The following is a 25,251-nucleotide window of genomic DNA, read 5'->3' as shown; positions in this document are numbered from 1 at the left end:
AATACTCCACAGAAATCTTTGCTGCAATTCATAATTGGGGCCAGCTGACTGCTATCACATCAGCACTGCAGATTTCCAGCACTTGGATTTATTTATGGGATTAAAGCAGAGCTTGAGCAGACTGCATAGGAGAAGTTAGAATAATGTCAGGGAAGTTTCAGGGTTTTGTTCACCAGTGCTCTTACTGAGTGCATGAGAGCCCTTTTGGAATTCACAGGATAGCTTTTTGTCGCACGGTCCTAGATGATAAGGGCCGTAGAAATACACTTGAACAGCTTGGCCTAAGAGACGTGGCAGGGTTAGAGCAAGGTGTCAAGCACTGAAGAACCCCAACCTTCTTCCTAAACCAGAGCAGAGAGCCAGAGGCAATGACCTACCATGGAAAGACAGAAAATGAAATTCCTTTTCCCTGCTGTAAAAGGACAGAGGGGGGGCAATAGGGGAAATCTTAGTCCTACTGAAATCAGTTGGAGAACTCAAAATTTAAGCCATTTTCACCCCCCAGGCTTCAGGTCATGCCCACAGTGTACAGTGGCATGCAGAGATCCCAAGGCAGTGCCAGCCCAGGTAGTATATCCCTGGGGTGGACGCAGGGCCAAAGAGGGAGGTCAGCTTGAGTCCTGATGGCAGGAGAGCCGTGGTAGCACAGCGATACCGACACATGGCACTAACATGAGTGTTAACTAGGCAGTGCCTTGCACCAAGCTGGTTCCCACCTTTGGATTGTATCCTGCTGTGCACCCACTCCTTGGAGTAACGTGGAGCCAGACAGCGTTTCGATGCCTGTGGCCTAGACGTGACCTTACTGCTGTTCACGAGCTAGATACGACTCCCTTTCCTTAAGCCTGCTGAGGTGACGGATTTGAGGTTTATTGCCTCTCCAGATTTTTAAGACTGCCCAGGGTGGTCATCATCATCTGGTTTGAATTCTTCTATCCTCTTGGTCCTGGCCCTTCTGCTGACATCCCCACATCCAGCCCAGGTGCTCTGTTTCAGCCAGAGCTTGGGGAGCAGATGAACCGGAACCCTTTTTTCCTGGAATGTAATTGCAGATCCTTTCTTGCAGAGTCATGTTTGCAAAGTGACCAAAGTCTCTCCAAGCTGTCATTTCCTTTTTCTCTCTCATACATACCCCACCCCATTCCAAAGTCAGCTCCCAGATCTGAGCAGCCTGTGGTGGCCTCTCTGTGTACAGCTTCCCACAGAGTGATCTAGAGGGGACTGCAAAGGGTTGAAGCAACCAAGCAACCTTCTCATTCTGACTGTTTGTCAGTACTTTCATGCTAACTGAAGCAGAGGCAGAGAAAAAAATATAATGAAATAGTAAAGAAGCAAGCTCTGATACTGTATTGCTCAGCAGTTTTGACTATTTTTTCCTTGCCTTTTTTTTTTTTTAGCTTCTCTCTGCTGCTAAATTCTTCCAGCTTGAAGCTTTACAACGACACTGTGAGATCATTTGCGCAAAAAGCATTAATACAGAAAACTGCGTGGATATTTATAATCATGCCAAGGTAAAAATAATCCTATATGCTTGCATGTTATGTATCTGTTGTCATACTCGTAGGTCAGTTTTATGATAAATAGTGATACATATGCTTAGTATGTTTGTTATGTACTTAAGTTTTGTCATTTATTTACTTGGACTGAGTGGCTAGTAGGTACCAAGTATAGTGACGGTCCTAAATCATGTAGTGTAAGAGCATTGGTGGCAACTTCTCACCCCCTTCCCTAAGCAGTTCAAACTCAATTTGAGTGTATCGCCATGTGGCAGACCTATCTCTTATCATGGCAACCCAAACTGCTGAGTTATTCAACAGGAATCACCTAAGTGCATAAGACACCTCTCTTTCACCTTCCAAGCTGCATTTTCCCATTACAGTTTCCTTTTTCCTCCTGCCTGAAGCCCACTGGGGTGATATACTCAATGCTGGTGACAGCTTGTCAATATATAAAAATGCCATGTTGTCAAAGTGCAATGTCTGAGAGCCATGCAAGGATGGTAATGAGAATTTTATGTCTTGGAGAGGAGAGATTCACAGCTTCTTATTGGAATCAAATTATTTACTTAGCTTGTGAGGAGGCCTAAGTCATTAGGCATAAAAGCATGGCATTTTTTTGACCTAGAAAACCTATTTTCGCTCATTAATGGAGGTGGTTGCCACACAGATTAGTTTCAGTTTTTCTCCTCTTGTGTGCTTAGTAGTTAGACTTCCACTTGGAAGATGGAAATCATACACAAGTAGTTGCAATTAAATATTTTTAAAGCATTCTTTAGATGATTTTTTTTTCTATAACTTACATGGTCCATATGACAGATAAAATGGTGCAGCATGTCCTGGAAGTTTGATTGAACAGAGTAATCCTGCAGATTACTCCAAACCCCTGCAGATCTGACTGCCATTCCCATCATCAGGTATTTCCTACAGAGAGTAGTAATGTTAGGTCTTGTTGTACAGATAACACGCAATCAGTGTTTGAAATAGCATGAAGTTCCACCTAAAAAAATGAATAAGAAATGAGATATATCTGCAGGTCCATTTATTGTAACAGGAAAAAAAATCAGCAATGCAGGAATCTTTTGAAAAATATTTATTTTCTAGCTCATGTGGGAACTTCTCGATTTGTATTACCGTTACTAAAAGTAAAATGAATAATTTTGTTTTAAAATTACATGTTTTCTTTGAATTGTGAAATGTGTCTGTTATTTACGTACTGATTGAAGAAAGTTCTTACACGGAGCTTTAGACCTGTCTGAGGGACTGGCACACTGCTGATGCTGGGACTGAACAAACCCAGTGCCTAAATCCAGCTCCTTGTTCGCCTGTAAGGGCCCCAGCCTGCAAGCTTTTTGTGCCTGCATCTTCCAGTGGAGGCAGCGGAAATGGTGTACTCGAGAGGCTTTTACGGCCACGGTCATGTTTGCACTGACGTGGGTAGTGCATTGCAGAGATAGCCAAGCTAGCTGTGAATGAAGTCTTGACTTCTGGAATTAGTTAAGCCACATCCCCCTACAGCTCTGCATGGGCTAATTTACCCTGCTTCCAGTAAATTACCAGGGCTCAGCTTCATACTGTGATAGCTAGAAGGTTTCCAGGACCTTAACTCACAAATTCAAAGCTAGTTCAGATACTTTTCTATTACGCTGTCTGCAATGCAGAGAAGATACTCTGTCTTTTTGCTCCTGGTCTGTGTGATGTGCAGGTGATTAATATGAGCACAGATCGTTCTGCCCTGAGTGCTCCTGTCACACAGTAGCTTCATTTGTTTGTTATGTGAATACGAGATAATGCTGTGTGGTGGAAGAGGCCAGATGGTCCTGAGGAGCCAGGGGAGCTCACAAGCAGTTCAAGCACAGCTTGCCAGCCGAACGTCTGCCTTTCCCTGTTGCGCTCTGAAGTATGGAAGAAGCTGGTGTTAGGCTGCAGTGAGGATGGGAATAAGGTGAGCAAGCACTGAAACCAGGAACCACCATGTCAGTCAGGAGCAGGTTTGGAGTAACTTGCTCCTGTTGTAGGTACCATTTCTAGTCCTTGCTACTTTGCAAGCTCAGCTGCACCTGCAGGAACTCAGGCGACGCTGAGACATGCCTTTATAGATGGGGATGTGCGAGCAGGTTGGCCCAGAGACACATAGATCACAGTCTTTGTCGTCATGATTGAGAAAGATCGGATTTGGTGGAAGCATAGCATGAAGTGAGCACAGATTTGGAAAGCTATTTGTGGTGAGGGCCTTGGTGTAGAACAGTGTTTTTAGTATGTAAAAGGACCTGTAGGAACAAGAGATTGAGACCCTTGGTTAAAGAGATGAAGTAGTGGTAGGAAGGTGAAACTATGGATTTGGTCACATTTACAATTTCAAAGCTGAACTGAGAGTATTAAAATCATCTGTGGCATCCCTATGGGCTTTCCATTCTTAAAATTGCAACATAGAATCACAGAACCAAAGAACACCAGGTTGGAAGGGACCTCAAGGATCATCTGGTCCAACCTTTCCTCGCAAAAGCTCAGTCTAGACAAAAGCAACGTCTAGACAAGATGGCCCAGCACCCTGTCAAGCTGAATCTGAAAAGTGCCCAAAGTTGGGGAATCCACCACTTCCCTGGTGAGATTATTCCAATGGCTGATTGGTCTCATTGTGAAAAATTTTCCTCTTGTGTCCAATCAGAATCTCTCCAGTAGTAACTCGCACCCATTACCCCATCTTTTCCATGTGACTCCTTGTAAAAAGGGAGTTCCATCTTCTTTGTAGCCACCCTTTAACTACTGGAACACGGTGATGAGGTCTCCCCTGAGCCTTCTTTTCTCAAGGCCGAACAAACCCAGTTCTCCACCTATAGCGGAATATCACTGTTATACTCTTTGTTTGACCACAGGATGTAGCCAATGTGTGATAACCAGTACAGGTCACCCATCAAATGATGGGTCATCTAAGGTTTGCTTACACATTTTCACTCACATGGTTAAGATTTGCTCACACATTACTGTATCCCTGCCTATTACCCTGACACAGTGTCCAACGTAAGGAACTGACAGCCCCAAACCACGTGGTCTACAAGCCTCCATTTCTCCTCCAAAGATTCCTCAAAGCATGAAACTTTACACGACAAGTTTCCGCAGTCATACGTCCCATCATTGCTAAGGATGGCATTCATGAATCTTGGTCTGTAGTATGTTTTCCCAAATGTGTAGTTTTAGGGTGTAACTTCTAGCATGAAATCATGGGTCTGGTGAACTCTGTGGTAAAACTCCCACCAGTTTCCAAGGGAGCAAAGTTTCAGCCCCTGGCAGTTTGTTTCCTTAACAAACCAGGGCCTTATGACATGGAATTGTTACCAGAATCATCAGCATAAAATAGTGTTTGATTAACTCCTTCCCCTCCACACATACATATCTGTAAGCATTACTGTGCCTGTCTGAAATGCTTAGCTTGTGTATTTGTGTGCGGCTCTTATGCACTGTATTTCCTGAGCAGGTTTTATCAGAATGGTTATCTTTCTCTAATTTCACTTCTTGTAGTTTCTCGGAGTCACAGAACTATCTTCCTATTGTGAAGGCTACTTTCTAAAAAACATGATGGTCCTCATTGAAAACGAAGCTTTCAAACAGCTGTTGTATGACAAGAACGGAGAAACGTCTGGTCAAAATGTACTACAGGACTTACAGAGGACGTTGGCCACAAGGATTCAGTCAATTCATTTGTCTTCTTCAAAGGGCTCCATTGTGTAAAGCTGAGGAAGATGGTAACCCTCTAATAAAGACCCTGCAAGTTAAGTCTGCTGTTGCAGTTGCTTAAACCCGTTGCAGTTGCTTAAATGACTACAAAAATATAATTAAAAAAATTCTACTTTGCATCCAAATAGTTCTGTGTTGGCCAAAGGTGCTACGCTTGGGCTGCGGCCCCGTTTGGATGAGGAATACAGAAAAAAAAGCTCCTCCGTTTTTTTGAGCAAACGGGGTACAAGAGTATCCAGTGAATCGCTGTTGTAATCAAATTCTGAACTCACATACGTGGTCGTGGAGCTTGATGCCAACAAAAGCCAGAACTCACATCAGTGAACAGCAGAAGCCCCTGCCTGAGCGGTGATGCCGGGGAACACCCGAATTGACCGATTAATCATTTAAGGCGGATTTGTTCCAGTGTTACACATTTAAGAACTATATCTATCCCGGAGTCCATTATCTCATGCATTTAAGAAATGTAAGAACTGTTATTGCTGCCGAGCAAAGATCAACTGTATTAGAGAGTGGGTAAGACTGTTACAGCTGAGGAAATATACTGGCAGATTTTTAGGGGTGGGAACTTTTTAAATTGTTCATAAAAAATAATGGGGTGGCCTTGTAGTTTAAAAACTATTTCTTAAGCTTAAAATTTCATTTTTGACAGAGCTGTGTTTGAGAACCTATGTAACATGTTTTGTTTTTTTAAATGGTAAAATGTACATTGTGTAAACATACATATGATCAAGTTTTGCTTGTATTCTTTCCTAGGGTGGTATAATCTTGCCTAACAGGCTATGGTTACACCAAAGAGGTACATTACCCAAACTATCTCTAATACAGTAGTTGGGGGGGGGGGGGGCAGGAGAACTGCATGCTACTCGTGATTTGGGGTTAAAAACAATGACAAACTCAACATGCGTTTGCATGGTAACTGTACCTGTGAAATGTTACGTTCGTGCTTCGTTTCGCCGAGACAAATGCAATGTTACTTCTTGTCAAACTTCATTTGTGAAATTAGCATATTTTTTTATTTGGTGCGATTGGTTGTGATATGATATCCCTGGAGACCCTTCCCGAGATGCTGATTTCTGTTTGTTACAGTGAAGGGATGATAACAGATCTTTACTTCAGTAATGTGTCGATAATTTGCTACTGGTCAGAGATTGTGTCCGAGTTAGACTTTTTTAAATTATAATTAAATATGTACTATAGAATGATTTCTCACTGTATCCTGAGAATGTATAGGTTATCTACAGTGCAGGGTTTGGGTGGGGTGGGATGGGGGGGTGTGATTTAATGTCAAAGCTTTGTTTATTTTGCAGCATATTGTTAGCAAGACAAATCTGCTACGTGCCACAACATTCCTGATGCTCTGTCTCTGAAAATCACAGCAAGAAGTGGGCAAGGATGTTGCCTTCTCCATGGCAAAGTGACATTAATATATTTATTTTCTAGTATGCCGTTCAGAAACTGTGCCCAGTTCATAGACTTTAGAAGTTTTATTTTGACAGTGCATGTTAACTTCTTGTTCTTTTGTTGAAGTATCTGCGTTGGGTGTTCTTCCATGTTGATAGCTTTTGGCACGCTCAGAGAACACAGTTTTGGCTTTAGTTATCAACATGGTAGGAAGCTGTTTTATGACTCTGAGGTGTAAATCCTCCTGTGTGCTTGGTCTTGTAAAGCCTCTACAGTTTCTGCAACAAATTACCAAAATGTCTAAATGGCCACTGATGTCACAGAGACACAGCATGTCAGTCAATTGGACTGGGTTTTTTTGTCTGCATAGTAGATGTTCACACAGGATGTTGTCTGGAACATTTAGGTAATGGCAACTTTTGTGTGAATGTTGCGATCTTAGAGAAGCGAGATCATGGTTGATGCAACAGCAACACACAGGGGTGCTTGTCATTTGGTGTGCCTCCTCATCCATGGAAACCCATCCTTCCGTGCCAATGATAACTGGATAGGAGCAGACCTCACCCCACAGATTCCTGGTTTAAAATAGCAAAATTTTTCAAACAATAATCACGATATTAAAATTCTTCCCGTGGGTACATGTGTAGTGCCCAACAAAGTCGTCAGGAGTTGCATTTGCATATATCCATAGGCAAAATAGCTTTTTCTGGGAAGCAGGCCCACAGGTATACTTGTGGATAGGCAGTCTGGCATCTAATGCTACAATGCTAGCCATGGGTGTTGTGCTCCTGTTTCTAGCTCAAGTACTAACTGGGCTTCGGTAAGGGGGTGTAGAGTCCTGTCTGCAGAGGCTGTCCCTGGAAGGAGATGTCTTTTGAGCATTTGTAGGAACCTGCCTGCAACTCATTAGGAAGGAAACACTGATAATTCTGTGCTAGTCATTCTTCTGGTGAGTTGAGAGTATCTGGCAATGTTTACTGGCTTTCTTTTAAAGGGCTCAATATGTCCTTCGGTGGCTGTACGCGAACTGAGTGGTCACTATGTTTGGGCACTCAAAGGCAAACGCGAGACAAAGGCTCTAGCGACAGAGTGCAGCTGCCTCCACACACACACTGCTCAAGTCTGCCAGCAGAGCTGCGTCAGCCCACGCATCCGCATGTCCCGTTGCGCTCCTTCGGGAGCTTGTCAGTCTGGATGGCTGAGCACGACAGAAAGCGTGGCACCCACAGCTGCCGCGAGATCTGCTTTGCTGGTGCCTAGCGAATGGTAGAGGGAACAAGCCCCAAAAAGCTATTGTCGAAAGCAGTTACAGGAAGGGATTGCGGCTATTGATTCATAAGGGAATAACTTTTTCCCTTCAAAACACTGGTAATCCCAAAGTCACAGATGTATAGCTGAAAGGAACCTTAAAAAAAAAAAAGAAATAATGATTTTCAATCTTTTTCGACCTGTGACCCCCATCACTTTTGCCAGCAGAAGAGCCAGACTCTGTGTAGCCCTGGCATTCATTCCTCCTGGAAGTAGTCAGCAGACCTTTGTGGATCCACAGACCAGTGTATGAAAACCCATTTTAGGCCACCTCTCCTGCTGTGAGCCTGGGTGAGGTCTAGCTGAACCACACCAGACAATGTGCAGTTTGCAGGCACTTGCAACAGTGATGGACATCCATGATCTTCACCCTCATAATTGGAAGGTTTTCCTAAGAGACTATTTGGAATTTCTTTACTGTAAATCAAGCCACTTGTCCTTTAAGCCCTGATTGACAGGAAGAACAGATGATCTTACAAGATCATTCTATGTATGAGAGGAATTATCCTACTTTCCTCACTAGTTCCTTTGCGAGTATTTTCTAGGTCTCTGGTTTTTGCTGTCATTCCCCTCATGAGACCCCAGTTTCCCCAAAATGCAGTACTCCAGCAGGGGTTTTACAGAATGACAAGCAAAGCAGAGTAACTGTCTCCTGTGGTTTATGTGAAGTATATCAGAAAATATATCCTGGAGTATTTTCTACAAGAACGTCCCATGGCTGCCTTTGATCTAGTCTGTCTTCTGTTATCATTCCTGGGTGATTCGCTGCTGCTTTCCCAGGAGTTCCCATTTTTATTTGTGTATTTGTTTACTACACTTTCCGAAGTATAACACTTTCAACTTGTCTTTATTAGATTTGTTCTGCTTTAATCGGGACAATTTCCTCACTTCATCAAGATCTATTGCAATTCTGGTCCTGTCTTCTAGCCCATTTCATAATCTCCAAGCGTTATTATATGTGGCTTCATGCATGGATTCTTCATTCCATTAATCTGGGGCTGGGGGGGAAGGGCTCTGTTGTCAATTTAATCTAAAAAGCAGTGTGAGTTTCAGTGGGCGCCCATGAATACCATCCCTATCAGATAAGGCTCTTTCCAGCAGAGCATTTTATTAGCATTTTTTAGAGAGATGGTGTTATCATCTTAGAAAATAAAAAGTCTTCTGCTTCTTTAGTCTTTTTTTATGAGTTGCAATAATTTACAAATTTTGAGGGAAAATATTGCCTCCAATCTAGGTGAAATGGAAAAAAATACAACATCCTTAGAAAAACTTGTGATTTTTTCTTTTTTTTTCTTTAAATCATAACTTTCCAGCCTGTAATGAGCGAAGGGCTGTTTTGCTTCCTTTCCATCTGTCTTTTTTATACTAATCCACTGCTGTAATATTTGAGGACTTACAGGCATCCTGCCCCTGCCTCACAGCAGATCTTTCCTTCTACCTCTCTACAAGGTCCTCCCTTAGTTTCCAGAATTTCCTCACATTTCCACTTTGCCTCACGCCCTGCCAGTTTCCACACTTCCCAGTTTTTTTACTCGAGAGCCCTGCTGGATCCCTTCCCAAGCCCAGAAAGGGTATCTGTGTTCTCCTGAATCAGCAATTTTCCAATAATTGGCTTAAGAGCTGGGAAGAGAAAAGGATGGGGAATGTAGGAGGGCAAAGGTTTTGGACATCACAGAGGAAGGGTGGTATTCTTTTCACAACCAATTTCAGCACTGTCTACTTACTTCTGAGATTTTGCCCTGATCTATTCCTTACGCCTGCTGTCCTCTAAACACAGCTGGTGGCCAGATGCTCTCCGTTCTGGAAAAAGGCCAGCTTTCTGAAGGCTAAGACTTCCCCCCCCCAGCTAAAACTTTGCCTGCTTGGTCTCAGCTTTGGAGTAGATTTGTGCAAATGTCTATTAAAGACAGAGGAAACATCTTTAAAGAGGTGTGAAGGCTTAGTAGCCAGGCTTCTATTGGCACTAATGAGAGCTGCTTGCTGAATCCTCCGCGTGCTGCTTTTGACACTGAGCCTCTTTGTATTGAATATCCGCTGGCTTCGTACCAAATGTTGCACAAGTCCAGGATGGGCTGCAACGTGTGGTGTGCTGGGGGCTTTCGGAAATTCTAGTTTTGTTTCAGAGCGTAGCGTGACGTGCTGCTCTTTGAAGATTAAAAGAAAAAGGGAAATCCTCAGTTTGTACTGAAATAAACTGCTCTGAGGTGGCGCGGTGAGAGAAAGGGCGTCTCTTCTTCCCCCTCGTACCCATCTAGAATCAGAGGAGGGTTCTGTTGTGGCGCGTAATGCAACTAGGTCTGTGGGGGCTCTGGCATGCAGGACCCTGTTTAAGTGGGGGTTTTATGTTCAGGAAAAATGCAGGTGATGGTAAAGTTCATGCATCCGCATACTCAAGGCAAGGCTTAGGCCTTGAGAAAAAACCATTCCTAGTACTCTTGTCTATGGGTTAAATCCTAGGAGAAGCCGAGAACCTGCAGAACTTGAAGTTGGTTGCAGGTATTCAGTGTCCCTCAGGAGCTGGCTCTGTCTTAAAAATACTGCTGAAAGAGGACATCCTGAAGCCTGCATTCACTAAAGCTGCCTCTGAAGTCAGTGAATGATTATTTTTTTTTTATGAATGAGAGTTTGTTTGACAAAGTGTCTTTCGTGTGAGGTTCTGCAAGTGCTTTACAGAAATGAAGGGCCTGATGTTGCTTTCATCCTTTGGCCCAGAGATATTGAAATATATAAGTATTAAAAAAGCTGCTTAGGATTTGTCCTAATATTTAATAAACTAGCTTGCAGAAAGTTCACTTTGAAATAGCACTCCAATAATATCTGAAACCCCATAGACAAGAACATCGCTAATTTTAGATGTCTGTCTATAAGCACAACATTTACATCTCTTAACTCGCAGCGCTTCCAATCACATCTTCCATACATTTATAACAGAATTAATGTTTTGTTATTTTTTAAACTTGTTATTTATTTTGAGGTAAGACCCGTTACCTTCAGTGGGTGAAAACTGAGGCTGCCCGCTCTGACCAGATTATCGCATTCCAGTAGAATTGCATCTGACCTACCAGCTATAACTAGCCTCCAAGGGCAAAAAATAGCAAAGCCAAGTTTTCAGCTGTGAGTCAATGATCCGCGAGTTCAGTGAGACCGCTGCTGGAAACATTACGAATGTGGTGCCCAAAGCAGAAGGAAAATCTGGAAACCCACAGAAGCTAATGGGCATTTGTCAGCTGCCTTCAGTGAGTCTCAGAGCCGGGGAAGCAAGCTCAGCGTGGATAGGAGGGGGGTATTCCATTTCTTTTTCTTGCCATTAAACTGTCATTCTTTCAGCTTGTTCGAGGCTTCTTGCATGGAACGGCCATGGATGGCTTAGTGTCTATTTATCTTGGGCGCATACAGAGGGCTCAAAATGTGGTATCTCAGGTTCTCAAGTTGGTAGTCTCAGTAGACGATGCTTTTTGTGCTTTGCTTGGCCTGCTTGGCACTAAAACACCCAGGAGACATGGCAGTAACTTACAAGAGAGGTTGCATTGGCTAGATAGGTTAAATTCTACAAACATCTTGTGGTTTGCAAGCTATGTTGTTTAGTTGGCTAAATCTGTCCACCTGATTGTATGTGATGTACCAGAACAGCAATTTTCATGTTTGTTTTCCTTTGGAGAGGGATTTTTCATCCTCCTTTGAGTTTACAGTTTTGTTCTTTCATCCTGCAGAGGTGATGACACTGCGTGAACGGGCATGCTTAGATTAGGCACAGGTTTCTGTCCCTGGTGGATGGCATGCTAATGAAGAGGTCTCGGCAAGGGAAGAGGATTAGGTACAAGAATTTGAATGTCTAACCCCAGATCTTTGCCTTGGATTCCAGAGGTACAGTGGTCCCTATTTCCTGCTCCATTTGTTCTCCAACTTGGAGTTTCCATGAAATCAAAGTGGAGGGGAGGAGGAAGCAGCCCCATCTCCCACCCCTTGCTCAGCATCCCCAAGCAGCTCATTTGGCTCTGGTCTCTTCAGTGTTCACACAGAGGGTTTGCTCGGTCCCACTGCTCAGATGTGGCCGTGGAGCTCGAGCAGTTGGTAGCATTTCTTTGTCCTTATAAATATCTCCACTGCTGCAGCTGCAAGAGCAAATTTGCCTGAACCCCTTTGTGTGTGGTTAACTTTGGTCTTTCCACTTCCCATTATCTCTGCTGCTGTGTTTTCATTAAAACTTCCATTACTCGGCTTTACCCAGCACAGTGAGAGGCAATCTTGTTTCTTATTGCCTTTCTAAAGCAAACAAAGACAGGGAAAAAAACCTCTCTGAAATACCCAATCAGAAATCATTCATGGTTTAAAATAAGCCACATTAGAAAATGGAGATGCTCAAGCACAACAAGAAAAGACAGCCACTTCAGAAAAAGCAAATGCGTTAGGAGATCATTTTAATTAATTAAGGTCAAAGCCTTAACACCTCATATGTTCTGGCAGGGATGGATTAACATGGTTTAAAACATCTGGACTTGTTCAAGCTACAGGTTCAAGAGAGTCCAGCCTTACCCTTTCCCTTTCCCTTTCCCAGCAGTGGATAAATTGGCTATGCTATAGCTTACTGCGTGAGAGGCTTTCAAATGAGCCTTTCCAAAGTCTGGGTCTCTCTGTTCTGCGTAGCTTTTATAGAGCTCGCAGCACATCTGCGGGCTAAGATTTGCTCCTGAGCACGGTCGAAAGCCCCCTGCACCCCAGCGCTGGCTGTGCCTCACTGAGGCAGAAGGTTGGAAGGAGCGCAGGAAGCCCCTGGAGCCTCATCAGGGTGAAAGCTGCTTCCCCAGCATCCCACCATTCACTTGATCAAATACACCGCTTAAGCTGCTCAAGCCTGGGTAGACCACTGGTAGACAAATTCGTGACAGTCAGTTCAATACCTTGGGAACTGATTTTTGCCTTGCAATTATTGAGACGGTGATTAACTGTGCCATTTGGGGACGTGGTAAAATGTGCAGTCTTCCTTGGGTTGTGAGTTCATGGTTATCCGTTGAAGAATACAAGGACTAAAGGAAAGTAAGTAAGAGCTTTTTGACCTCATGTTCCCAGCTAAATTCCAATTAATACTAGAAAAACTTGACCTATTTAAGTCCCATCAGTACATTTTGACCAGTATGTTGCTTCCTGTCCATATTTCTCGAGTGTCGTGGCTGCTGTACAGCCACATGCACTGTACCAGTGGGGAATAGGGGTGCCTGAGCGTTATGCATATAATAAATAAGTAAATCCCACTCTCTGCAATGCAGGACATTCCTTCTACTGATCTCTTCAGCATTATGTGGAAGGTTGAATAACACATTTCTGCTATTTACAGCCCCAAGATAAGGTCAATGCTCTTTTTCCCCACACTGTCTTCACTCTGCCAGCTACCACACAGCAGAGGGAACTGGATCCTGAACTTTTTGAATCGCAATGAAGAGCAGCGGAAAAATAACACAGGAAATGTAACTCTTTCACCACCACCCCCAGTAACAGGTGGGCTACCAGCGTGTCCTTCAGTCCCACTCATCTGAAAGCTTGTTGTAAATCCATTTGTGCATTAGTTATCCTCAGAGCAGGCTGTTGATTAGGTTGAAGTCTGGAAAGCGTCTTAACTCATTCAGGACAGAAGTGGCATTGTAAAATAATTTGTTCTATGTCATCTGAGCTGTGCATTTTCTGCTTCGTTGTGGGTTTTGGTGTTGTGTTGATTGGGGTTTTTTTATTGGGAAGAAAAGGTTAAGCATATGCAATGCTTTGGATTTTCTGTCCATAGTTATCTTTGTGTGTTTGTATGAGAGAGAGAGAGATGGACAGTAAATAGATCTACGGGATATGTTATGAGGCATGAAATCATGTTTGTAATGAGATTTCTTGTTAATGGCAGTCAGCCTTCCTTGATGCTAAGCATTAATGCAATATCCATTAGTGCAGCTGAACCTCCCTCCACTCCACTTTCCCGAATGGGTTTCACTTTGTACCTAGTTTAGCATTTATAAATATTTGATACTGGTTCAAGTAGTTTACATGTTAAACGATGGATATATGATTGTTCTAGGAAAAATACAAGTTAATATTCTACTGTAACATCATTCACATGCCAAACATGAAAGCATGATGAAATTTGCCCCATTAAAATGGCTGGAAGCCTTTTCATTGATTTTTCTAGTCTGTAGATTAGGTCTGTTTTCCATCTGTCTTTCACACTATGTCACCTTTGAAGTCTTTGCACATCAGGCACTTTCCAAGCCGAATGTATATCTGTAATTAGAAAGCACAATCTTGATCTCTAAATGGGGAATCCTTCCTCTGTCATCCACTTCTGAAGGGCTGGGTTTGTATCTTCGTGTTTGCCATTGAAAACAACGGCTAAATGGGGAAATCCCAGTGCGAACATCCTGGAAAGACAGAATAGCTAGCACCGTCTGTGGGACAACTCTTTGCTTCCTTCCTCCCTCTTCACATCCACTCCCACTCGTCCCTGAGATGTCTTTGAACTTAAAGCTAGAAAAGAAAAATGAAAACAAGAGGAAGGGATGTGCTAGAAATAAGATGGTTTCTAGAACAGTGCACAACTATCTAGTTAATCTTGATTTTTTGCAGTTTTTAGGCAGACTCCTAGTTTGTGTAGTATAAACCCAGGAACGATTATGATTGGTTTGCATTTGTTACGATTGTTAGGAATTTGGGTTTGGTTTTTTCTAGCAGAGCAGGGGGTTTTTGCTGCCATCCATTGTTGAGGTTTTATGGGAAGGTTTCACTTCACTTATATTAAGAAGCAAATGAAAGATCACACAACCCAACAGCAATCATCAACAAACACAGAGGTGGTGGTGTCCTCCATCCCACAGATGTAGCTTACATACTAGTTTGTGGCTTTACGGCCGTGTTTGAGGTCATCTACAATCAACAACACAGGTGAAACTTTTCTTCCCCTTTGCTTACCCATTTATGAATGTTCAACCTCTAAAATAGCAGAGGGTCAGAGTACAGGCAATAGCATGGCAGATGTTTTTCAACAGAGAAAGAGTGCAGCTAAGAATTACAAATGTTTCTGGAACCAAATATTTTTCCTCAAAAAGACAGATAGCCATCTGTAGCTCATTCGAAGATGTCAGTCTCTTAGATGCTTTTGAAAATTGCTGTTTCGTGCTGTTAATGTTCCAGAGCAAACCGTTCCACTGAAGACACTAACTGAGGGCATGCTGAAACGAGGCAGAAGGGAATGTATTAAAAATAGAGGAGCTCAGCCATAATTTGAAGTGGCAGCTTTTGTCCACTATGTCCACAACTTGAACGTTGTTTTAAAATGTGTGTTTGTATTTAATTTCTTTTGATTTTTTTTTAATTACTGGTTTTAAAATGAACTTTTTCCCTTGAGTATAATGTATTCAGTCCGCAAAATCAGAAACCTTTATGTGTTCTATCACATAATTAGGTCTTTAGCATAAATGTTGGGAAAACTCTGAAAGCATCTTATCTGAGTGCACCTTTGGTTATCTTAAACCCCATGCTGTCTGATCCTGATCCTTTTAAAATCTCCAATGAGATTATGATTCATTTGTCATTGCTAGATGTCATTTTGTTAACACTGTACAAAGGCATGTGAAACCTGCAGGTTGTTTTTTTGTTATTGTATTACTCTGAAAAAGAGAAAAATTAACCAGATCTTTGTTTCTACTGTGAAATACTCCCCTTAGCTTGAGAGGACATGCTCTGAATGCTTTGTTACCATCAAGTTACAAAATGGAGGAAAATGGTATTAGAGAAGGATTTTTGAGAAACTTAACTCCAGTGGTGTGGAACATGCACTTGTTAAAGTCTGCTCGCTCTCTCTGTTTCTCTCTCATGAAGTCAGTGGGAATCTTTAATGGGAGTTACTGCAAGGCTGTATGGGTTTTTAATGCACTAGCAGATATAATTTCCCATCTAGTCATCTGCACGGTTGTGGTTGGTACACCATAAAGGCTGAAGGCCAAGTCCTGCTGTCATTGCACACAGCAGCCCTACTTTGGCAGGGATCATAAACATGTACTTACGTTACATCAGTTAGTTGCACAATTTTGAGGTTTTTGCTGAAGAGAAATGGGAGCGGGTAGGCTTTCCTTCTGCTCCTTGATCACCGCCTTTGTGTTTCCAGTGACTTTATGAGAAGCATCATACATTTACATGCTGCAGAATGAGGCCTGTGCAGGGTGGGAAAGATTTTTATGAATTTAGACCTGCCTAAGAAAACAGCCATTCTAATTTTAGACAAGTTGCATTCCATATCCATCTGTTTAGTGGATCAGTCTGATGTTTACTGTTTAGTAAATTACATTTGGTCTTTTTTTTTTTAAGTTTCTTTGAGGGCATTGCCTACCATCAGCTAGTGTAAAATAGTGCCAAGGACTTCCAAACATACCCTTGGGCCTTAGGGCCAAACTGCTAGCTTCACATACCACACTCCCATCAAAAGCAAGGAAAGCTGGACTGGACCCATGAACTGCAAACCCCCTGATTCATAGAGATTGATGACTTCCTGGAAAAAAAACCTCCATGGTGCCAATTCATCCCAGTTAAAAACGTATCAAAGTCAAGGAAATCATATTAGACGTGACTGCAGTCTACCAAATGCAGTCCTGTGCATAGGCAGAACTCCAAGGGAAAGTAACAGGAATTTCCGTTACGGAGCTTGCAGGACGAAGCCTACGTATTGAACTATGGCAAAATGTCAACTTTGTGTAAACTCTCCTGGTGGGTCTGTGTAAAGGTTTTTAAGAAATCTTCGTTGGAACACACCAGAGAATAATAAACTTGCACCTTGATAGAATAGCTTTATTTGTATATACTCTATGTAAATTTTAAACCAGAGGATAACGTGTCATTCCTTGTACATATCTGACTAGAACGGTGGCAGTGCTGTGCACTGCTGTTTAGGAGATCCAGGTTCTCCAGTCTTGGGTTTCCAACTGTAAAGGCTGCAGGAGACTGCTTGGGACCAGCCAAACCTTAGGATGGATAGATGCTCACCACCCACTGCTTAGAAAAGAAGGAGCAGGAATTGGAACAGATGTTGGCTATGGAGAAGATTGCTTGCCTCCACTCCTGGCTAAAGGACAAGTGCCTCCTCCGCTGTCATCTCCAACAGAAGTGATTTATGCTCAAAGAGTGTGGAGAACATTCAGAGCCCTGTTTGGATCAGTCTTTCTTAGGAGTCTGAGCTTATAAGGAACCCACACTTCTGGTGTAAGATGGGAAGGCCCATGAAAAAGCAGTGTGTATATACATCTACCTATCTGTCTGTCTGTTATCTAATATCCCGGTGTTTCTGTATTGAATGGTTTCAGTAACCTGTAAACAAGTGATTGCTCCTGTTGTGTTACTGCTTTGAAATCTTTGCATGCACTCTGGCATATAATTCTTTAAGGAAAGAAATTATACATATTATATATATATATATTGTAGCTTGCAAAATATTCACGTTGAAGAGCCATGTTTTGTGCAAATTGTACATTTATGTTGTGAGCAATATTGCAATATGAACATTTATTAGTTGTTGGCATTAAAACATGTTTTTATTGATAGTAAATTTGTCACATTATTTTTGAGCGTATGTATGTATCCCAAGCTTTCAAACTCAGGCACTAGATCAACTACTGAAGGAGACTTTTTCTGTGCAGTAGAAATAGCACGGGCTTTCAGTAAATAGGCAGGTATGCGAGTCCCGTTCTGTTTAACACAAGTTGCAAGGCTGATTCTTCATGCAGTTTGTCAGGCCAATACTTCTCTTTTGTCAGTGCTGGAATTCGTGTTTGGTATGAGGACGCTGTTGCCCTCGTCTATAACAGAACTAAAAACCCCAACCTTGCAAAACAAAGTGCTTCACTCCTACCGCCCTCTGTCTCCGCAGGTGCTTCAATATAAATACAATGAGGACTTAAGAAACTTCCGATTTCCTGCTGGATAGCCAATGTTCTATTTTCAAATGTTCATGCTAGATAGTTTTCAATGTAGGGGCTAGTTAAAAGTGTAATACCACTATGGCTTTAGGAAAGCTACAGTGTTTGGAGCTTGACCTTGAAACTTTCACCTGATTTCTGAACATCATTGGTGGCTTTGTTTGCTCAATGTTTACCTCTAAGAAATGTATGCTATTGATTTAAATGTTTAATATATTGACTGCCTTTTTTGTATATTTGTTATCATAAAGGTTTGGTTTAAATGCTAACAATTGTAGTCTATTTTCAGACTTTAAATAACATACAGTTCTGTATTTGGAAGGCAAAGTTATTAATGAATATAGCAATTTGGTATTTTATTCCTATTTTATACAGCTGCCCCCATAGGTTATTATCAGATGGCAATGAATATTGCTGAACAGTAGGTGGAACTCCTTTGAGCGTGTTTATGAGCCATCTCTGTTCAATAAAAATTCCATTGTTTTCTAGCCTAGGAAATGGCTGCTATGAGTGTCTTTGTTGTTTCTTCTCCTCTTCAGGTGTTTCTCAACGTCCTTCAGACAGCAGCAGGACTGGGGTTCTCCCAGGAACCATCTCCCAGAAACCACATGCGTTTGGGTTTTACATCTGGAAGTCCTGGTGCTGTTTTCCCCCCCATACAGTGCTGTCAGTATGGTTGCCGCGCGTGTGAAGAAGTGGCACAGAGTCTGTTCCCAAACACTTTTCTATGAGCCCTGATCTGGCAAAAAAATGGGCACGTCAGGCCCGGGAATGGAGCTCCGTGCTGCTTAAAATTAAGCATCTGCAAATATGTCATAGCCAAACAGTTTGTATGCATGAGGACCCAAAGGGCTGGAAGGTTGCTTCATTACTGCAAGTGCACACAACTAAGTTGCAAATGGGTCTCCCACGGAGAAGTCAGAAGTAAATAGAGGGAACTGATTAACTTTGGCATAAGTGTAAAAATCAGGCTTTGAAAAATATTTTTATTTTAGCTTTTTTTTTTTTACTTTTTAAATTTTTTTTTCCATTAATTTACAATGTTTTCTGTCTTGTATGTTGTAGTGGATTTGGAGTCAAGTTCTTTCTTCATAATGTACCAGATCATTAAGAAACAGGTTGCTCCAGGAGGCAGAAGGTGGTAATACCCTTTCAAGCATGGCCTGTACATGAGTCGTGGGACTGAGACGCCGCTCACACCAGACTGGGTGACTGTCCAGACCAGGACTGTGGCTCTGCCAGGTGCCTTTGGGCTCTGCAAGCTCTGCTGTCCAGGAGCACAGTTTGAAAAGCAACTCATAGGGAACCCTACAGGTGTCAACATTTCATAAGAGTTGTAGGCCCCCTTGCCTGCCTCCCCAATATCTGGAAAAAAACAAAGCAGGTTGTGCATGTAGCAAAATGGGATGATCTGTCTCCTTTCCCAACTGGTGATATTGGAATAATTTAAAAAAAAAAAGTATTTCTGGGCATCTGAGTTAACTCTTCACTGAGAAAAACAGGGAAGTTCAGCTGTAATTGTTAACACCATTCCTCTGGGTTCTCTGTAAACTCACCTATGCTTTTGCTATGTTCAGTTCACATTTTTTGAGGTTTTCTGGACAATCTTAACATGGAGAGACTGAGGCCTATGGCACTCGTTCACTGAGCTAATTAGGGTTTAGGACAGTGTTGCTCACTGCTGTGTTTTCTCCTCTGCTGGGCAGAAATGGGCAGCAATGGCTAACCACCACTGCTACGTACTAGGGCTCACCTAGAGGAGGCTCAGGTTTTGTCCTGAGGCAAAAGCACTGTCAGAAGTGCTTGATGTAGGTCTGCTGAGGGAATCAGTAGCAGACGCATCTGCGTAACATAAAAAAGATGATTGTATGTCTCCGTTTGACTACTTAGAAAGTAACAGTAACATTTAAACCACTCAGAAACAATATTTTTTTTTTTAAATCTGCATAGTGGTTTATACAGGCATATTTCTAGGTGTGTAGCAGTATCAGCTAAATTATTCCATGTCAACAGAGCCTTGTATTTTAATGAATGTTTCTGCAGTGGCTTTCATTTTGTCTAATGAATGTTTCAAGGAAAATGTTATTCCAGAGTAGGCGTGCGGGCTGGCTATCTCTAAGCTTTGCTATGAAGATGTCAGACTAGAAGGTAAATGATGTCTGAGAACCCGTGCACATATCCTTGCAGGCTGGGAGGTCACCATACCCAGCACAACCCTACTGCATGGCTACCTTCCTGGAGCTTATCAGCCCCTCTGCTCTATTAGCCCAGTGGCTCGTGTAAGAAGTTGGAGTCTCCTCCGGGAATAATGAATATGTGAAGCAACCAGCACTGAACAATATACTTAGACATGGAGGAAATAAAAATGTGCCACCATTGAGACAAACACTGGCCCTAATATCTCCCCTCGCTCCCATGGTGCGGGAGGGGTGAGAGCCTTCAGGTGTTTTGATGTGTCCATCTGCCGTGGGAGGCGTGATGTAGCCCTGCCACACGCCCACGTGCCACTTCTCCTGGCGCTCACCCAAGTCTATGCTGGCACTGTGGACCTCTGGTTGGCAAAGCCTGGAGCTGGAGGCCCGTAGCAACGTCTGGGGAATGCACATAGACACCACTTCCCACTTGCTGTGAGAACAACCGTTACGAGGCAGAACTCACATAACTTGGCCAAGTCCCAGCACATGGAGTGCTGCCAGTTGTTGGTTTATTTTCCCATACCCATATGTTTGCTGACTTTCCTTTACTAGTAAATCCTTAGCATGTTGTATCATTCTACACTTCTTTTCAACTTACTTCATTTTCTCTGTGTAAGTTGGCCAAGAATGGCTTGCTAGGTCCTTGACTGTGTCTTACCTTCATGTGCATCTTGGTTCTTCCTCTCCCGCATGCCTCCTTCCCTCTCAACTCTCTACTCCTGGATTTCTACCAATGCATTTAAAGTTATTTTTCTCTATTGGCTGTATGTGGCAAACGTGACCATTCTCCACATCCACCCATCTTTTCTCTAGCTTGCTCAGAGGGCACTGATGATATTTCTTTGCCTGCCTTTATGTTGGTTCCAGCACTATCTTACAGCAGTCATTGCAGGGATGATGAGATTCTCGCTCCCAAGCTCTCAGCACACATTTTGGGGAAGCAGATGCTCCATAAGCACGCCTCTCTGCCGTGATAATACATTCACTATATTTCACGGATTTAATGCCTTTAATGTGTATCCGGTTCACATTGAGATCACACTTATTACTAGACATAGTTAAAAGATAAGTGACAGACCTAGTTTATTCCATAAAGTTAAGCAAAGAGCACCGAAAGCAATATGTAAGATCTGGGAGAATAAGCCTTAGCTCAAGGATGTTTTATCTTTTAAAGTGAGGAAGCTGGTGCTCTCCCAGAGAACTCCTTAAGGAGATCATGGATGAAAGAAAACCAAAGCAGCCTTGTTTCAACTACCTGAAAACTTAACTTTATGCCTTAGCTATCAGTTCAAGGGTTCTTCCCTCCAGGCTACGCTGCTGTGTGCAAACAGGGTATGTAGTCTCCCTTGACAAGATGCTGACCTACTGAGATCTGATCTTCCTTTGGTTTCCTCCCAGTATTCATGCTCTGTATTTCACAGAAACACACAGGGAATGCAAATAGAGAATCAAAAGGCAACCTTGAGGACTTTCATCGCTGCCCTTGGTGTTTCAAAGCCACGCTTAAGTACTCCTTTCTTTCTTTACTAAGTTAGAGGATTTCTTGATGTTGTGACCTTGTTTTAGCTGTTCAGCATCTCTGGGACTGCAACACTAATATTTTGCAGCTCATTTGAGAAAACAGAAATTTTTTTTGAGTGAGATGCCATGCCAGTGTATCAATCCTTTCCCCTCTTCTCATCTGAAGAGGTCAGCTGAACCACAGCCATAAGCCTACAACATACCTTCTCTCAAAACACATAAAATTCCCTTTGTTTTCTTGCTTACAGCCTGTATGATTTGCAGTATAAACCTTTTCATGGCCTTGTAGTACCTTCCAGCTGTCATGTTTGAAATGTTTACAGTGTCTCTGAGAGTTTCATGATTCAAGGTCTATCAAGGTCCTTGCAGAGTGTTGGACACTGGAGCTCTTCGAGTTTTCAAACGGTTATTGGAGAGCCTGGTGGCACCAGCTGCTTCAACACCACTCCTTCATCAACCAGCTCTCTCCCACCCTTACTCAGTGTGAAGAAGAACACTGTAGCTCTCTGGGCACCTTGGCACATCCCCTAAAAAAGAAGTTGGATCATCCCTTTGGAGGAGACAGTAATTTTTCCCACTGACCCTGCTTTTCCTGACCTCGTAAATCCACAGCAGAGCAAACATTCACTCTGCTTAGCTGGGTAACAATCCAGCTGAAACTTTCTGAATGTTTATGACGACACCTTGAACAAGATACAGGCATGCACTTCCTGTTGATGTGAACTATCCAGCACTTGCATCCTCAGGTGAAAAGCAGTAGGTAGGGATAGGTCAAATGTGGATCCAGAATTGGGGGCAATGCTTTAGTGCTTTTCACTTCAGACAGGCAAAAGTTTCCGACACCAGAATTGGTGACTAAACTGAATCAGTGAAAATCATTACTATCAAGTCTTGCCTTACTTTGCTGAGGTCTCTCAGAAGACAAAGAAACTCACCTCTGCTCATCAGAGGATAAGAAATGTGTCTAAGAAAGATTCCAGGCATGAACCAACTCTGGAGGAGAAATACTGGTGTATATCTGACTGATCTCTGATGAAGAAAAAGAAAAAAGAAAGCAGCAGCCTTCAAGTTTTAGAAGCTTGATTTTAGAAAAGGCCCAAGGCCAGTCCAAAACAGGTTTTGACATGAGAATGTTTGATGACAATTCTTCTGGTCAGAGACCTTTTATTTCCATGGGATATGAACTTGTTCCTCGCACCCTTACCAAGACAGCCATTCGCATCCTTGTCTCCTGTTGCACATATCTTTCTTCATGGCCATTTCTTTCACCTAGCAGAGATTCAGAGAGACTTCTGTCAGTTATACAGCCTTGTTGCCAATTAGAACAGCTCTTTGGGTTCATCCCCAAATTCCTCCAACAGTTGTGTCAGAATTCTATCCAAATTAAGAAATGAACATCTGCTTTCTTTCACAAGCCTCACACCTCCATGGTTGAGTCATCTTTGGACACAAACTAACAAGACGACCATTTCTTTCCTGGTGTGTTATGACCTATGAGTCGTCCTGGGTGGTTCCTTGGGGTGAGTGGGCTGTACTGCACTAGAGCTCAGTTACTATCAGTTACTGTCAGCTCAGGTGTCTGCAAGGAGCTTCATGCCTGGGGCACCACTCTTTCAACCCCATCTCCTGACTGCCAAGGCATGGTGGAACAGTAATATATTTAATAGAATGGTCTTACTTTTCTTAGGAAGACTGAGATGCAGTTCCACGTCCCCGGCAAGTGTATGATGGAAAGAAGTATTGGAACCACCCAGCATTTATAGACTGGCTCTCAGAAGAAAAAATATTACTAGTAACTGCAACTCTCTAAGCTGTAATATCCATATGCACATTTGCTACCTATTTTCCTTCCTTCCTTCCTCCTTCTCCAAGTCTCTTTTTCTTGGTACTTCTGTTGTTGAGCATCACCACAGTACACTGCTATTTTGTGATTATATATGCAGTGGGAGGGAATGTAGAGCATGTGTGCCCCCTCTGGGTATTGCTTCGGTAAAAACAAGTCTGGCTGAAGTGTTTGTTGTGCAAACCTCCACACTGTAAATGTATATATCTGCAAAAAAAACATATCCAGGAACCACAGTCACTGGAAAGTAACCTTGCTTTCCTCCACTTGGCCGCATAACACTCCCCTCTGCCTGTCCTTTGGGAATAGCATCCACTTACACAAAACTTCCCTCAGAATCTGGAGGAAGACTGACAGCCAAATTGTAGCCAACTCATGTGTGGGAGGACAAGAAGGATTTCTTGAACGCTGTAAGAGAAGGTGACCAGCAAAGAAAGTAATTAACAGCCCAGTGGAAAGACAAGCATACCAAAATGCAAGATTGGTAATTATCTAGAACCCAGGCAGGACTAAGATGCCTGTGCTACAGGGTACTACGGGGAATAGCTAGAAAGATACAGCTTTTGCCGTGGTATGTTTATGTCTACATTAAGACAAAATGCAGCAAATGAGTGAAATGACAAGGAGGCATAAGAGGTAGCAATATTTTAATAGATATTTATTTCTCTCTCATGCCAGAACCACAGAAGAATCAGGATAAAATAATGAAAATGCTACAGTGGTGCTGTCTAGTGACATGTGGATGAAATAATGTAGCCACTCCATCTGCCAAGCTGAAGTTTGGTTGCCAAGTCCTTGAGCTTTACCATGAGAAATGCTCCTTCCCCTAACCTCAGCTTCCCATCCATGTAATTTGCAGTGATCCCCTGAATTAAGATTTCAGTGATGGCAACAGCAGTGATTTGTGCAAGTTAGTAAGAGACTACCTTCCTATATATTCCAACTGACATTTTATCCATTTTCTCTGATTTAATGAGCTATCTAGTATAGGAGACTGGCATCGGGGAGGGCAAAAAGCAGCACGTCCTGAAAAATGCCAGTCCCTCACAACTTCTTGCAACTCCCTCTCACCGCTGACTCCGTGTATCAGTTTCTTCTCCTCAGATAAATTTTAAAGATTGGTAACAAAAAGGTTTTTCTAAACCCTTAATTTTGGTGGATTGCCACTGGGGTATTTCAGAGCCAAAGTAGAAGCAAACATCAAGCAGGGCAGGGAACATCAGTGGGGGAAGCGGTGTTCCAGTGCAGGAAGCAAAGGACTTGAAAAGCCTGGAGATGGGGCAGCACATTTCTTCACCTGAGCACCCAGGAGGAGCGGTTGCATAAGGACCTAGTACATGGCAAAGAGCTTATTTCTGCTACTAAAGGGGCCTTGGAGCCCTAGCTGGTCTCAGCCCCAGCTAAAGATGGCAGGGGTGCCAAGCCTGACAGCCTGGGCTAACTAAGAGAAGCAACTAAGCACCCTTCTGCAATTCATTTTATGAAAATCAGAGAAATTGTTGCTAAAGGTAATCGGTCGCCTAGCAAGTTCAGTCATTAACGGAGCGGATGCCACCCCGGGCCCAGGGGGACAGACGGGCCGGACAGCCCGGCCGGGCTGTGAGGAGACTAATCGTCTCCCGCCCACCTCCCCTTAACCGCCGCGCAGGCTCCGCCCCATATGCTCCGCCCCCTCAGGCCCCGCCCCGCTGAGGCCAACGGCCTCTCCCCCGTAGCCACGCCCCCTCATTCCGGGCTGTCCCGGCGCTCGGAGATGACCTCACGCGGCTAGCTGTCTCCGCCCCTTCCGTTTTTCTCTACTGTTGCAGACG

At 43.0% G+C, this 25,251-nt stretch overlaps 1 protein-coding gene across 3 annotated transcripts in view; it reads left to right on the top strand.

The window, feature by feature from the left end:
* ABTB3 (ankyrin repeat and BTB domain containing 3) overlaps positions 1-6,474 on the top strand; it is a 176,656-nt gene extending 170,182 nt beyond the window's left edge. For all 3 annotated transcript variants that reach the window (XM_054802182.1, XM_054802172.1, XM_054802163.1), the window contains 2 exons: positions 1,398-1,511; positions 5,016-6,474. In XM_054802182.1, the coding sequence (XP_054658157.1) occupies positions 1,398-1,511; positions 5,016-5,225 (324 nt within the window). In that variant the 3' untranslated portion in view covers positions 5,226-6,474. The remainder of the gene's footprint in view (positions 1-1,397; positions 1,512-5,015) is intronic.
* The last annotated feature ends 18,777 nt before the right edge of the window (positions 6,475-25,251 follow it).

This window comes from Grus americana, chromosome 1 (genome assembly GCF_028858705.1).
Source record: "Grus americana isolate bGruAme1 chromosome 1, bGruAme1.mat, whole genome shotgun sequence".
Taxonomy (NCBI): Eukaryota; Metazoa; Chordata; class Aves; order Gruiformes; family Gruidae; genus Grus; species Grus americana.
The sequence above is the reverse complement of the archived record's forward strand: the minus strand, read 5'-3'. Positions and strand labels throughout refer to the sequence as shown.